General features: G+C 40.8%; 1 protein-coding gene across 1 annotated transcript in view; it reads right to left on the bottom strand.

Moving 5' to 3' along the window:
* Positions 1–16,331, bottom strand: part of LOC149322778 (uncharacterized) — a 164,878-nt gene that overhangs the window by 58,164 nt on the left and 90,383 nt on the right. The window contains exons 17-25 of the mRNA XM_089531722.1: positions 16,041–16,094; positions 15,891–15,944; positions 13,735–13,788; positions 13,573–13,626; positions 11,896–11,940; positions 8,561–8,614; positions 6,016–6,060; positions 2,270–2,323; positions 407–451 (exon numbers count right to left, since the gene is read on the bottom strand). Of these exons, the coding sequence (XP_089387848.1) occupies positions 407–451; positions 2,270–2,323; positions 6,016–6,060; positions 8,561–8,614; positions 11,896–11,940; positions 13,573–13,626; positions 13,735–13,788; positions 15,891–15,944; positions 16,041–16,094 (459 nt within the window). The remainder of the gene's footprint in view (positions 1–406; positions 452–2,269; positions 2,324–6,015; positions 6,061–8,560; positions 8,615–11,895; positions 11,941–13,572; positions 13,627–13,734; positions 13,789–15,890; positions 15,945–16,040; positions 16,095–16,331) is intronic.

Here is a 16,331-nt window from a genome sequence, read left to right as displayed (position 1 = left end):
TGAGATATCTCAACATTTTAAAAAATATATCAAAAAAGCATTTTGCTCTCCAAAAGGCAGCATGTAAGTCCTACTCATATATTAAAAAATTACATTCTTGGTCATTAGAGTGTTTTGTAAAGGAAATGTTTTCAAATTCATTATCCCAAAATGTGCTGCACATAATGTTTTTACTCATAAGACTACTTCCAAGCCATGGACAAATCCTGGCTATAACAACTGGTGGTTTGTAACTGGGTATATGCTGGTTTAGTTTAGCAACATCCCATCCCAAACAAACATAATCTCAGTCTACGCTAAAGCAGTCCCCCAAAATATTCCCTGAAACAGCAGTTTCATATCAGCTGCATAGTAAGCCTGAACTTGATTCCATGGCTAAACTAGATGCTCCTTGGGTCCAACTTACCTTTTCACCTGGAAGTCCAACAGGACCTTGGGGACCAGGCAGACCCTATGGGATAGTCAAATGAGTGGGGATTAGTTAAAAATCATGAGAAAACAAAGGGAGCTGGGTACATCTAACCCAATGATTCTCAGGCTTTTTACCCTTGTGACCTCCTTTACATCTACATGTAGATGTCTCCCCTTCCTCAATGCAGTATATGCACCAAAGTATTTTGTTTAGTGTGCATATTTTCATTTGCTCATTCATGTACAGTCATCCCTCCTTTTTCGTGGGGGATCTGTTCCAGATGCCCCCCCCCATGGAAATTTGCAAATTTTCAAGCCCCATTTGCGTGAATGGCCATACGCTGCAGATGCACATGCCATTTTAACTCTCCCCACTTGTCGGTCCATGAAAGACCAAGACTGCAGGCACGAAATCTGTGAAAATAGGGGGACTGTATATTCATATTTTAACATGAAACAGCGAGAGGAAGGGTGGGATAAGAAGTAGTGGCAGTCATGATGGGCTCTGCCAGAGGCCATGATCCAGTGATCTTTCCCACTCTCCTACTCCCTGAGGCAGAGGGACTGCTCCATACATCCTACTTGCCTTTCTCTTCCCCTCCAGGATAGAAAAAGTTTGTGAGAAGGAGGAGGAGGAGATCTGGGCTTCCAAGTCCCCTGCCCCTCTTAAGTAACTCTCATATCCCACCTAGGAACCACTGCCCGAATCTCATATTTTCCTCACCTTTCTATATGTAAAAGCACCTTTAACATTTTGGGGACACTGAGATTGCTCATGGCATTTATAAAAATAATTTGCCCTTAAGCTGCAATAAAGCTCTCTGTTATTTTTGCTCTGCAAATGCTCTAGATGTTCTAAAATGCCTACTCTCTTCAAGGGCAATCTTGGAGTATGGAAGTGGAAACAAAGACAGTGTTCCGTCACAAGCTAGCTGTCTGTTGATTGGCTAGCCTCCATGTGTCACAAACAAACTCCCCTTGAGGAAACAAAGGAGGTCCTGCATGGTCTTTCAAGTAGAGTTGGCCAGTCATTCTGCTGCTGCAGAGACATGAGTTCACTCTGGATCTGACCATCACTCCTTCTGAAGCTTCTCAAAGGAGTTTATTGCATGCTGCTTAAAGCGACTTACCCCATTCTCACTTAATTTTGAAGCCAGATTTTATCGCTAGGTGAGTGCAACCTGGCTGCAGCCCAGGTCCCAGACATACTTATCTCACATCTTTTCAAAACCGGGAGTCTGACTTGAAAATTAAATGTGAATGGGGTAAGTTGCTTTAAATGGCATGCAATAAACTCCTAAGAGGAACAGTTTATTGGACCCTAGTTAGACACCAGCAAAGCTCCTGCTCAATTCAAGGCAATTGTGGGGAAAGCAACAATAAATACCAGAATGGTTTTGCCTCCCTCGTGGCAGTTGTTCCACCATCTGCCCCTGTTTTAAAGCAATTTGCCATTTTTAAATGCTTCTTTAATAATAAAATGTGGTGAATGAACATGCAGAAAAATGCAGGCAGCATGTCCAAGAATAAACAGATACATTGCCCAACTAAAATGAGAGAAGGGGCAAGACTGATGCCTGAGCCATCATCCATTCATTATGCATGCCAGACTTTTCCATTGTAAAGGTAGGATAAACCCCAACTCCTATCACAGCTAGTTACTTTTTTAAAAAAAAACACACAACTTTTATATTATGTTCATCTTCACTTTATAAACCACAAGCAACACTATCAGTTGAACTTTTTATAACAACAAAAAATAGCCACACAGCAATGGAAGTGTTTAGGATGAGGTTTAGTTTGTTCTTCCCCCAATCCCTGCCCCTCCCCCCAGTGCACAGCCCAGAGAAATACATACCTGAGGTCCAGGGTTACCTTGCTGCCCAGGTGGTCCTGGTTCACCCTGAATGCCCTGGGGACAGAAACTCCTGCAAGTCAATCAGTAGTCATGCAAATACAGTGGGTCCTCGGTATCCATTGGGTTTTGGTTCCAGGACCCTCTGTGGATACCAAAATCCGTGGATGCTCAAGTCCCATTAAATACAATGGCATGGTAAAATTGTGTTTTTTTTTGTTGTTGTTTTGTTTTTGCCTTATGGAGTGTGTGTGTGTGTGTGTGCATGCATTTAATCCATGGCATCTTGAATCCATGGATAAAAATCCATGGACATGGAGGGCTGACTATACCTGCATACATACATGCATACATATGTCAGAGAAAAAGAAAGAGGAAAGAGCATGTACACCTGAAGTGGGAAACATAATGGGATCACCCTTCTGCTCCCAGTGAATCTGAGAGACAAATCTACCAACCACCTACTATTTTTGCCTTGGTGGTCTTAGGCTTGTTTTAAGGTGACTTTGGGGGGGGGGGGGGAGATGGTATCTATGTTTAACATGGGTTCAGGTGGGCTGAAAGAGCCAATCATACCCCGCTGGAGGCTATTAAAGATGTGACTGTTATTTGTAACCCACTGGAGGTGGCATAAAAAGGGTCTTGACATCTGGCTGGATGCTGCTCATCATGAATGACACTTCAGCCACATATAAACTTTCAGTGAAAGCAGAAAATGATAAAATTCGCAAATAGCTAAATACAGCTCCTTGAGCACTTAGCAAATTAGTGCAATGATGCTAACCTACATTTCTCTCCTTTTAACTTGACCTGACTGGACATAGGGTTAATTGCCTATATATTGGTAAAGGCTGCTGGGGTAGATTTTCCTTAGACTCATGTTCACCGTAGAGGCCAGGAACTACCTAGTTTTATGCACATGAACACAAATTGGTAATATGAATATATAGTGGCAAATTATGAGTATATGTGACACAGCCAAGGAAGGCTGGCAGTTATTTTTCAACCCTTCCCGTGGGAAACAAATATACAGTTCTGTCCTTTAATAACCAGCTCTATTTTCTCTAATATTTTAGGAGCTTAGAGCACAATTTTGCAAATAATTTAAGCTTGCTTAAGGAGAGAGTGGCAAGCTTTGCTCTCTGCTAGACTGTGGTGTTTATCTTCAGAATGAGTGAACTTGCTTAAAAGGAAGAAAACAGAAATTAATTATTCCATAATTGCTCCCCCCTTGCTTCTGAGTAGATCTAATTCTGTAGTAAAAGAAGATGTGGTCTGAATAAACAAAGGTTTTGGATTAGGCTCTTAGGTAGTACAAAAGCTGCATTTAGTTTCAAATTAACCTGTGTTAATTGTTATAGCAACAGGTTTGTTCAGGAAATAGAGGAATTACAAAATAGAAAACATAATATGAATCAATATGTTTTTCTTCCATGGCTTAGAGTATTGGTTTAAATTACACTACTTTGATTATATTTAATATCTGTTCTGAATCTATCTCAGTACATGTTTTTGCAAAGCACTCTTAAGGCAGTCACCTTCCCATGTGAAGGACTGAGCAGAAAATAGACCCAGATCTACTATTACAACTCTCAGTGATTTCCCAGGCAATCAGCAAAGATTTCTGGTATCCATTTTTTAAAGAATAACACCACCACCACCCCCCCCCCCGAAAAAAAATCATAGTGATGAAATGAAGAAATATTAAAATAAACAGGAGTAGATGTTCTCATGAAAACACTGTGTACTCTGATCAGTTTATGTGGGTGCATGCGTGCACATGTGCACGCACCTACAAGTTGCCTATTAACTTTTTACAACTCCATGAATTTCATAGGGATTTCAAGGTAAAGAATACTCAGAGATAGTTTTGCCAGTTCCTTCCTCTGAAATATAGCCTACATCACATGATATTTGTTGCTGGTCTCCTATCCAACTACTAACCAGGGCTGACTGTGCTTAGCTTCCAAACTCAGATGGGATCTGGTGCATTTGGGGTATTTAAGCTGATCAGTTTTGATATCCAGAACAAATTCTTGGCCCAGAGATTCTTTAATTTGTAGCAATATTTTTGGATCAGGCTCCCATTAGTGAGTCTCTGGGCTTTAATTTTTAAAAAGGAGATTATGTCCACCTCTAATTTAGGAGATCTGCATACTCTTTTTAAAGCGTCTTATCCTCAGTGGGATAGAGGTGCATTTCAATTTACAAAAGGGTTTTATCACATAAACTGCAGAATAAGCCCAGATATAGCCTGGATATTTTAACATTTTCAAGAACAGGAAAATCCCATTTTTAAAAAGCTGCAGAATAAGCCTGGCTGGCATCCGGGCTGTATATAGGCTGCATTCTCCTGGCCATGGGCGAATGCAGTAATAGCAATAGCAAGTACATTTCTATACTGCTTATCAGTGCACTTAAGCACTCTCTAAGCAGTTTATAGAGTGTAAGCTAATTGGCCCCAACAATCTGGGTACTCAGTTTAGCGACTTCGAAAGGATGCAAGCCTGAGCCAAGCTTGAGACCCTGGGATAGTATTGAACTGGCAACCTTATGGTTTGTGAGTGAGTGGCTGCAGTACAGGCATTTAACCACTGTGCCATTAGGGATAAGACCCGCTTGTAAATAATTTAAATGTGCCTCTATCCCACTGGGGATAAGAAGCTTCAAACCGATTGTGCTACTCTCCACAGTGCACTGTGAAAGTATACCCATGTGCATGATAACACAAGAGTGGCTCAGCTGGAATATTTTTCTGTTTCTCCATCCTCCAATTAAGGCAACTGATTAAGAGGATAACAATTGGGTAAGGTCAATGAAATTCTGGTTGGCTTAGACCCCTATCTGTGCATATAGCAGCTCTTTTTAAATTAGTTTACTGAATCAAAAGCAAAATTGTCATTATGTGGATTGGTGTGCTTGTGGGTGTGTACCTCTTGGGCATTTTGTGTGATTATCTTAATTCCTCTGCTTTAGACTGGACTTGCTCCACAAGAATGTTTTAAATTGAAAGTAACAGTAGATGCCTGAGAACAGGATTTAATTTGCAGAAGGATTCGAAGACTACCTATGGGAAGATCTCCTCCTAAATCCATATCAATCGCAGCAAGCCACAGCTGATGTAAATGCATTCTACTACATGTATGTAAAAGGATACATTCCCATTTTTTTTTAACACTCCACACATTCCAGAGCGTATTTCAGCCTATTTCATTGGGGAGCTAAAGTATTTCATACTATCTTGCTAATTTAATTCTATGAATGTTTATTGGGACATAAATCCCATTTCTTTTGAGTTAATATAGGTTGGAATAGCTCTAAGGCTCTGCTATAATTGGCCACAGACTGTAATCTTATGCACATTTTTACAGGTATCTTTATTGTTGTTATTATTATTATTATTATTATTATTATTAACTGCTTTTAAAAATCTTTTAAACTTAATATTTATAATGTAATTGGCTGTTTGTTTGTTTATTTGTTTTAAAAAACACCTTTGTACTTAATAGTTTAAACAGTATTTTGTTTTAACTCAAATTTTTGATCTGCCTTGGATACCATTTTGAGAGAAAGACAGGGTATTAAATAAATAAATAAGCTCCCAGACTACATTTCTTGTTTCTGCTGATTATGAGAACTATTTCTTTCTACCTCATCCTCTTAAACCTGCTTTTATATTCACATTTCTCTGTTAGATCAGCCCATCCAAAAATCTCCATTTAGTCTATAATAAGAAAGTGCTTTCTTACCAAGTTGCCTTTGGGTCCAGGAGCCCCATCAATACCATTTGCACCCTGTTGGATGAAAAAAAAAATCCCACAAAAGTCACAAGAATTTTCCTCCATAGAACAAACTCACAGAAGTGATGAAAATAAAACTGTATCACAATCGAATCGCCAAATATATTTTGTAGGCCCCGGAGTGGTGGATTAAATTCTCAGTATTCTCTGTGTTAATTCTTCAACTATACATTATATATTGTGTTCTCAGAAATGGAGGGGCAAAATAGGCACTTTGACACTGAAATTTGAGTTCTACCTCCTAGTCTAAGGGTGCATCTACACTAGAAATAATGCAGTTTCACACCATGTTAGGAGCTGTAGCTCCATCCTATAGTTTTAAAATGTCTTTAGCACTTCAGCCAGAGTGATGATGCCTCAAAAACCTACAAATCCAAGGACTCTATAGGATGGCATCATGGCAGTTAAAGTGGTGCCAAACTGCATTATTTCTACATTGCAAGTGCATTCTTAGTACAGTCTCCAAGCTTTGGTTAGGCCACTGGGCTCATATGGGTGCTTCCTCCTCACATCTCCCATGTACACACCTTTCAGCTGTTCCGATTTGGCAGGGACAGGCCTAGTTAATCTTTGGTCACCACACTTTTCCAGCTACTTTTTAAAGTGCCCCATTTCCTTCTCTCCTCTCCTCGTCCATTTTTATTCTCCTGCTCAGTTTACTTCAATTACTATAAATTGAGTTGAAAGTGCCAAGGAGTTTGCACTCAACTAGGCAGGGAGGAGTGGTCAGGAAGACGCAGGAACTTGCCCTTCCCTGTAGACTCAGGCAAAAACAAACTGCTGCAGCTTTTCCTAATTAATAACTTTTGCCATCATTAGTAACTTTGGTAACCTTGAGCACACTCTGATGATGTTTGGTCACGTGTGTTTCAGTTTTCATTTGTGAAATGTTGGACACTTTTGATACAGATTTTTCTCTTGTACATGTTGACCACAATATAGCATTACCATAGTCTGAGGTCTTTTGGACAGGTCTTCCTCTGTGTTCAACCAAAGCTATACACTGTATGAGAATGCATGAGAGTGTCTCCATTACTCTGGCATCCAATTCTTTAATTCTCACCCTTTGAAGGATCAACTGGTGCTGATGCAGGCTTCATTCTAGCATCATGTTAAAACACAGCTTACTATCAAAGCCTTTGAGTCTAATGGTTTCACCTAGGTCTGTACAGATACATAGTTTTAAACTATTTTATTCTAGTTTGTTTTAATTGGTTGTATGTTGTTACACTGTTTAAATCAATTGTACTCAAACTTTTTAACCTTGGGAATTCCCACTTGATGCAGTACATGAATAACCTCACATCCTCCCACTCAACGCAGTACATGAATAAAAATATTTTGTTTGTTTAGTGTGCATATTTTCATTTTCTTATTCGTGTACATTAAAATTTTAACATTTTATAAGGAAATAACATTCAAATTCAAATGAGAACAGTTTTATTTAATTAAATTCAATATTTAACTCAATGTATGTGTAAATATCACACATAAAAAAGTTTGAGAAGAGAAGGATATGGGATCAGGGCCTCCATGTCTCACACACTCCTTGAGCAATTTCTGCACCCTCTCCTGAGGATTCTGCCCCACCATTTGAGAACCACTGGTTTAAATTATTCCTTACTTTCTAAAGCTGTTCTGAACTATTTCATTTTATATGTATCCCACCCAAAAGCTTTTACTCCACCTGGGATATAAATATATTAATGATGTTCATGTTTTACAGTAAATTCTACGAACATACCTCAAACTCCTATTTCTAATTGGTGATGCAGGCAATCAAGGATAGTGCTAACTAGGGCTAGCAGTGATTGAGACATAATGCTAAACCATGGTTAAAAAGAAAACCATAAAAGGGAGGAGGACACTCACATTGAAGAAATAAAGGGGAAAGAAATGGAGTAGACCCATCTGCTATATTCTCCTAATCTCTTAAACTTGGTTAGTTAATCAGAGGTGTTCTATGCCTTCAATAGCCCTTATTAGTTGTTGCTATTTGCTGTCAAGTCTACTTTGACTTTTGGTGATCCTATGAAGGTGACACTTCTAAGAGTCTCACCCATCAACTGCTCTCCTCAGGTCTTACAAACTCAGACCATGGTTTCTTCGCTTTAATTGATCTACTAACAGTATGGCCATCCTCTTTTCCTGCTGTCTTCCATCGTACCAAGCATTATCATCTTTGTTCAGGGATATTATAACATCAAAAATACAGCTCTAAATCTAATTCCAATTTGAAAAAATGCAGCTTCACCCCAAATTCAATTTTTATCTTTATGTCCTGAAATGAAAATATTAATCATTTCAAACAAAGATCAAACTTCAGTTGCATGAAATGGCAGAGCATGAACTGCCTCTGAAGGTAAACATGGAATCACTGCATAGTTGGAAAGGAGGTAAGACCATCTAGTTCAACCCCTTGCTTCAGCACTTCATATTCATTTCTATTCTACACAAGTACAGTGAGGGTGGGGGAGACAAAAGGAATTCATACCGGTGGGCCGGGAGCACCAGGAGCACCTCGTGAACCAGTCAAGCCACGCATGCCCTAGGGCAGAAGAGATGGATGTGTTAGTGACACCAGAATAATGTGCCCCAATAATTGTTGTTTGATCCATTCTGTGCCATCCAAAGACTGCCCCAATCCAGTGGCATCACTGGGTGACCTTCCAGAAGAGGGATGACAACCAATCAGGCCCTCCTCCCCCTGCAACCCTCTCCATTTGGCCGCAGCAGCAGTGAAGGGGAGACCTGAACATACCTCTCCCAGCTTTGCTGCTGAGGCAGAGGAGAGGGTCAAGTGAGCCCTTTTGGCTGCCACTATGCCCTGCTGAGACACCAGGGGTGGGGACACCACTGTCCCAAAGCATAATTTTATTTTCAGTGTAATGCTGTGTTTTGCAAACCCTGAGCTACACAGGAAGATAAGTATGAAAGGGGACCATTTTCTGTTCATGTCAAGATTACTGTTCTTTGAAATATCAAAGAAAGAAAGCATCTTTCTTTCTTTCTTTCTTTCTTTCTTTCTTTCTTTCTTTCTCTCTTTCTTTCTTTTTTTTCTAACAGAGGTTCCTTTGCTACTTTCCATATCAGAAATATTAATGCATTCATGATCATCCAACAACAAGTGCACTTCAAATGGCCATTGTAACAGCAATAGACATACTACCCAGAAGAAGGATGCTTTCTTCTCAGGCATAAAATACAGCACATCCATGTAAAATTATGATAACAGACACACAAGCCTGAAGGAAAAATGTAGCCATTACATTAATGTATGGATGTGGACCTTTTGTCCTCCCAATGTAGTGGACTTCAGCTCCCATGATCCATTATCTTTAGGCATATTAGGGGCATCAAGTACAAAACAACTGGAGAAACAAGGACAGTGAAATCTGGTGGCTCCCACATCAGAAGGGTGGTAAATCTGTTAGCCAGTAATTATATATGAGACAAGGCTAACTACTGGTGCAGTTTGGGGGGAAAATCACCCAGCTATTGGCAAAAACAATATTCACAGCACAGTATAAAAACAAACCCCCAGTTACTGGTATTGCCAGTGTACTGACCAATTTTCACACTAAAAGGAAACAATCACAGATAGCTGATTTGTCCAAAGGTCCTGCAGGTTTTTATCTTCAATTAAAATATATATACAATATAATACAGCAAACACACACACCTCTGCTTCACAGTTCCAGACCTAGTCCACACACACACACAGCAATCAAACACACAGCTGCTTCAGCCATAACTCTCAACCAGCTGAACATTGCAACTGTTAAGTCTCAATTGTCACCTGTCAATCGAAATATTTTTCTGTTGTTCAAAGGCATATTACACCAACAAAATCTGTTCTAGGGTTTACTCTTAACTTTAAAGGTGCTATCCAAGGGGATAAACTTATTTTGGGCACCTTAGGCAGCTCCTTTCAAGTTCAAACAAAAAGCCAGAGAAGATTCACCACCACACTAACAGAGGAGCTTCCAGACTTGACTGGCAACCACCATCACTCTGGCTTCATCAAGGTATAGTGCACCAGACCTTGCATTATGATATCACAATGTTCCATGTTTCCTTGCCCTCTGCCAGGAGCAGCCAATGAGCAGGGGAAACACATAATGTCAAAAGACCAGGATATGGGCAAATTATATGACCCATTTTGGACAGGGACGGGCTGGATGCTTAAAGTAATATCCAGTGCTGCTTAGATCTATATATAACAAATGAACATTAACACCTGACTCCAGGGTTGCCCTTTAAGCCTTTATCAAAAAGGAAGCAACTGCTATAAACACAGTAAGATACATCAATGGCAGGGTTGGGCAAGATTGGTGTGTCTCAAGGTCCAAGCATTGGGGCTCATTCCACCATTTTGAGGTTGTATGTCCTTGTTTTCAAAACACAGGACACACTAGGCAGAAGGAAGGCCTGGATCTACTTATAGATCTCTGAGGCTGCATCTACTCTACACTGAAAAATTAATGCAATTTGACACTGCTTTAACTGCCATTGCTCAATGCTATGGAATTCTAGGATTTATAGTTTCGTGTGAAATTTAGCCTTCTCTGTCAGAGAGCTCTGGTGCCACAACAAACTACAAATGCCAGGATTCCACAGGATAGAGCCATGACAGATAAATCTGTGTCAATCTGTGTCTTGTGCAATGCGGCAGCAGCCTGGGTGATTGACAGCAGATCAGCAAGAATTTCTGATTCCCAGTAGTATAAGAATAGCAGCAAAAAAATGACCCCTTCTGGCCCTAAATTACAGTGCTGAAATGAAGAAATGCTGGTGTGCTCAGGAGTGGATGTTTGGAGGGGGGAACACTGTCAGTTTTGCTCATCTCTGATAATAACATTGAGCCCATATAGACAGGCCAAAATAAAGCTGCTTTGGGTCACTTTGGAAGTATGCTGTTTAAATGATGCATGTGTCCTAAGAGGCTAGAAGCTGCACCAAAGCCACACTCTAGTCCTAAGGACTGGAGTACAGCTTTGGTGCAGCTTCTGACCTCTTAGGACGCATGCATCATTTAAACAGCATACTTCCAAAGTGACCCAAAGCAGCTTTATTTTGGCCTGTCTGTTTGGGACCTTTAAAATGCTTCCTGAACTGTACCACTTTCTAACAGTAGTTCACAAAGTTATATATTTCCATAAACCTGGGCATTCAATCTCACATGTGAATCCTGATGTGGAACAGGTGAGAGTCAGATGCACCACTCAGTTCTGCCATTATTATTTCTTTTTTAATCACATGCTAAGGATAAACAAACAGGCACTGGCTATCTCCACCACTGTATTAGAGAGTTACCTTAGGATTTCTTTTAATTTGATTTTTGCTCACTGTTAAAAGCACAGTGCAAGATTGAGGTACTTTTGAGATGGCACGGCAAAGGATTTCCACTTACGTATCTGTAGACTTCTTTTAGAATTAAATAGAATTTTTAACCCCAAAAAATATACAATGAAGATCTGAAAGTGCGAGATTCAGACTGAACATATCCCAAATGTATCCCTTTACATACTGTGCAATGAAACTGTATTTTTTTCCTTTAAAAAGATAGTAAGAACCACCCTAAAGCCTTGCATCATTTAACTCTCCTATCATTTTTTGTTTTTCAGAGTCAAGACGTCTCTAAAGACATGCGATTATAGCAACATAAAATAGGCTTTGTGATTGTCCTGGGGGTGCAAAATTAAAACTGGGGCTTCATACAGTCTATAGAATGTATTTTGCTGATCCCAGCTCAGAGCCTCAGTCTTAGACTAACTACATCTGATCTGAGGAGTCTAATTCTTCTGCATCTGATGGGATGATACTTACGGCTTCCCCAGGCTGTCCTCTGGGGCCTTGTATGCCATCAGAGCCCTGCGAAAGGAAGATAGAAATGAGAGATGTCCCTAGCAAGAACCTTCCACAGCCATTTAGTCCACCAGGTATCACATATTTACAGTCTCATACAGGATGAGGAAAGACTTAAATGATATGATATAGAAATTCTGACCACAAGAGGGAGGTGGTAGTCTGCACCTTTCCTCCCATAAATACCATCATTCACCACCATCAATCACCACAAGTTCTGAGAAGCTGGACACCGAATGACTAGATCCCTGTCTAAAAGGTAGAAATGACAGCACTTACAGCTAAGAAGCAGTATGTTTGTATTTTGCTTTGAAGCCCTTATGCGTGAAGCAATGCTAGTTCATTTTTTCCCCCAAAATTTCTATCTTTAAGGGATGCTTTTTCATATAGATCTCTCTGCTGAGGATCACCTATCTACTATGGCATCCTGGGGCACTGAAGAAGATTCTAGGACACATTATAAACCTCATACTGTATTCATACTGAAAAATAAGATATCAGGCAATCACTAACCTATATTTGAATCAGCAGATTCAAATTTGTCAAGATGCTGCATAGGAACATCATCAACAGTGGCAAGGAAGTTATTATTTACAGAAGCCTGCTGTGGAACTCCTGATAAACTTTCAAAGAACAGCAAATTCTCTGGAACATCATGTGAAAACCCCAGAGATGTACATCTCTTTGTGCTTTGAAATTGGTAATGTATCTCAAGTTCTAATAAAGTTAGGAAATGATACCACATATTGATCTTGCTGTGGCCACAACTAATCTTGTCTGCCACAACTGATCTTGCTGTGGAAACCCCTGATAAGCCTGTAAAGAACTGCAAATTCCCTGGAACATCATGTGAAAACCCCAGAGATGAACATTATGATAAAGAGTATGCTTTGAAATTGGTAATGTATCTCAAGTACTAATAAAGCTGGGAAATGAGCCCACATATTGATCAAAGTGATTCTTTTCAACATTGCCTCTTGAGTTTCAATAAACTGTGTCAACTCAACCGCTCTAATAGCATCCTGCTTGTAATCACTCACTTATCTTCTCCTCCTTTTCCTTCTTCCAATTATTTCAATAACTAGTTATAATCATTTGGGCCAATGCAACTCAGCATAGAGCAATTTCAGTATCTTTCCAGGCAGCTTTTCCCAGTGTACTGGATCACAACCTCCACATTCCTCAACCATGCTGGCTTAGGGGCTGTGCAGACCGGGGGGAAAGTGGGTTGGGGGTGGAGTCAGGGCATAGCTTTCATATGATACACACCCTAGCCCCAGGGTGGCATGATGCTGCATGCTGTATCACATGGCATGCGGCATCATGGCACTCCTCTGGTCCTGCGTCCACTTGACACTGTCGAAGGAGTGCTGTAAAGCCATGGCACCATGGCTATCACGCCCATCAAAACCCTGCAAAGTTGAGGTTGGGACTGTGGCATGCAGTTGCTGCGGCCCTGATCTGGCCGTAAAAGGGGCGGTCTGCATAGCCCCTTAGGCTGATAGGAATTGTCTAATACATCTGGAGGTCAGGGTAGGGTTTTTTAGAGGTAAGTACCCATTGTATTCCTTAAAGAAAACTGCAATAGTTCCCTTTTATCTGTTTCTGTATCCATCCATGTTCTGGATCTATAATTACCTTAGCACCATTTTCACCGGGAGCTCCAGGTGGGCCTGGCTGTCCAACTTCTCCCTGTATGAGGGCAAAGTGTGACAAGTAAATACAGTACCAAGGATGTATATAGTATTAGCCATACAAACATTGTTATTAGAGACATTATGAATTTCTGGACATACTTACTCTATTTCCTTTCTCTCCAGGAAGTCCTGGGAGCCCATCAAAGCCCCTATCACCCTATGAGTAAGATGAAAAGCAGAATCAGCACCAGCAAGAATCTCCCTCAGTCTTAGAACAAGCAGTGGTAAGTCAGCTTGAGGTCTCACAACAACAGCAGCCCATGTTAGCCTTGGTAAGGCTAGGCACTCTAATATGGGCTGTTGCTGTTGTGAGACCTTATGGAGACCTAAGGCAAACTTAGAATCATAGAATCATAGAATCGTAGAGTTGGAAGAGACCACTAGGGCCATCCAGTCCAACCCCCTGCCATGCAGGAAATCCAATTCAAAGCATCCCTGACAGATGGCCATCCAGCCTCTGTTTAAAGACCTCCAAGGAAGGAGACTCTATCACCTTCCGAGGAAGTGCATTCCACTGTCGAACAGCCCTTACTGTCAGGAAGTTCCTCCTAATGTTCAGGTGGAATCTCTTTTCCTGTAGCTTGCATCCATTGTTCCGGGTCCTGTTCTCTGGAGCAGCAGAAAACAAGCTTGCTCCCTCTTCAATATGACATCCTTTCAAATATTTAAACAGGGCTATCATATCACCTCTTAACCTTCTTTTCTCCAGGCTAAACATCCCCAGCTCCCTAAGTCGTTCCTCATAGGGCATGGTTTCCAGACCCTTCACCATTTTTGTCGCCCTCCTTTGGACACGCTCCAGTTACTGCATTTCTTTTTAGCAAGACTTATACAGAAGCGATTTGCCTTTACCTTCCTCTGAGTCTGGGAGAGTATGACTTGCCCAAGGTCAGCCAGTGGGTTTCCATGGCTGAGTGGGGATTTGAACCCTGGTTTCCAGAGTCATAGCCCAACACTCAAACCACTACACTACATTGGCTCATGGGACGCTGGGAGGCTTTAAACCTTTGTCCTCCATTGTTAACTTGACTGATTAGAGATGTGGGTGAAGGGCATGTCTATACTAGGCAATGTCTATACTAGGCAATCCAAAATAAAATGTGAGATTGGTTTCAAGTCAAAAAGCACCAACATTTTGACTCTGTGAGTGCTGGCTCCAGACAGAATAGGCATACTGAGCTAATTGGCAAATAATCTGACCAAGCTTAAGACAGCTTTTTGCGTTTTCAAACTTGTGGGACCTGTGCTGTGAATAGAACAATTTTGCAGACTATGAGCAAGCTTAAAACCCACTAAATGTTCCATTATGTTGGAAGCAATATACCTCTGAACATCAGTTACATAGAAAAAACAATAAGGGGAAAGCATTACTGCCTTCATGTCCTGTCTGTGTGTGATCTTTGTGGAAGCATCTGGCAAGCCAGCACTGGAAACAGGATGCTAGACTAGATCTGATATAGGAGGGATCTCCTAATGTTTCATCATAATTTCCACAGGTAATGATTTGTTTCCAAGATTGGGATAAAAGGCAGATAAACCCTATTGAATTTTTCCCCCTCATTCCTTCCTTCCTAGTTTATGTACCTATTGGATGAAAAACTTTCCCATCTCCACCACCTGAATATGCTGATATCAGCACAAAAATTAATCATAATAATATGATATTATAGCCCTGTTTAAGCATTTGAAGGGGTGTCATATTGTGGATGGAGCAAGCTTGTTTTTTGTTGGCCCACAGACTAGGACATAGAACAATGGATGCAAACTATAGGGAAAGAAATTCCACCTCAACTTTAGGAAGAACCTCCTGACAGGAAGAGCTGTCTGACAGTGGCAGACACTTCCTTGGAGCATGGCGGGTCTCCTTCTTTGGAGGTCTTTAAACAGAGGCTGGATGTCCATTTGTTGGGGATGCTTTGATTGAGAATTCGTGCATGGCAGGGGGTTAGCCTGGATGCCCCTTGTGGTCTTTTCCAGCTTTATGATTTTATGATTCTATAACAAACATTAGACTCAACTCTACCTGCATTTGGATCATTGAAAAAATTACTTTTTTACTCTATTCCCCCAAACTTCAAGAAAACAGGGCCGTGTTAAATGGGGAAATTCTGGGCATCGCAGTCCAAAACAATAGCTCTCCCAAATTCTACCTCACTGTTGTCATTATGGGAAATACCAAACAGTGTGGGATCCCAGAAGTTTCTTTCCCTCATTTCCTCCCTGCCTCCCTGTTCAATCCCATAATATGACCATGAAGACCTTGGGTCCTGTTTCTCCTGGGAGTCCTCTGGCACCATCTGCTCCTGAGCGACCCTGGAAAAAAAATTGAAGCAAAAGGATGAGGCAAAGAGGTAGGAAGGAAAATTACTGGTCAATGTCACTCAGCCAAGGGATGAAAAAACTGCTTACCCTCTTTCCAGTTTTCCCTGGGGGCCCAATTGGCCCTTGTATCCCAGGAGAACCCTGAAACAAGAATCAAAATAACCGAGTCCAAAGACTGCTTCTCGTTTTTATTTTTTTTCCAGCATCAACATTAATCTCTATGTTGGAAAATGGTGCTCTTTGGGTTCACCCCAAAGCATTTTGCTATGTGAGGTAATGCAACAAATGTTGTTCCCTCCCATCAAGGCACATGGCAAGTACTTTGGGCCAGACAATTTATTTTGGCACCTAAGAGAGAAAATCTCACAAGGACTTCCC

Source organism: Sceloporus occidentalis, unplaced genomic scaffold, assembly GCF_023333645.1.
Source record: "Sceloporus occidentalis isolate IW3139 unplaced genomic scaffold, rSceOcc1.0.p SCAF_1, whole genome shotgun sequence".
Taxonomy (NCBI): domain Eukaryota; kingdom Metazoa; phylum Chordata; class Lepidosauria; order Squamata; family Phrynosomatidae; genus Sceloporus; species Sceloporus occidentalis.
This window is presented reverse-complemented; position numbering and strand designations above follow the sequence as displayed.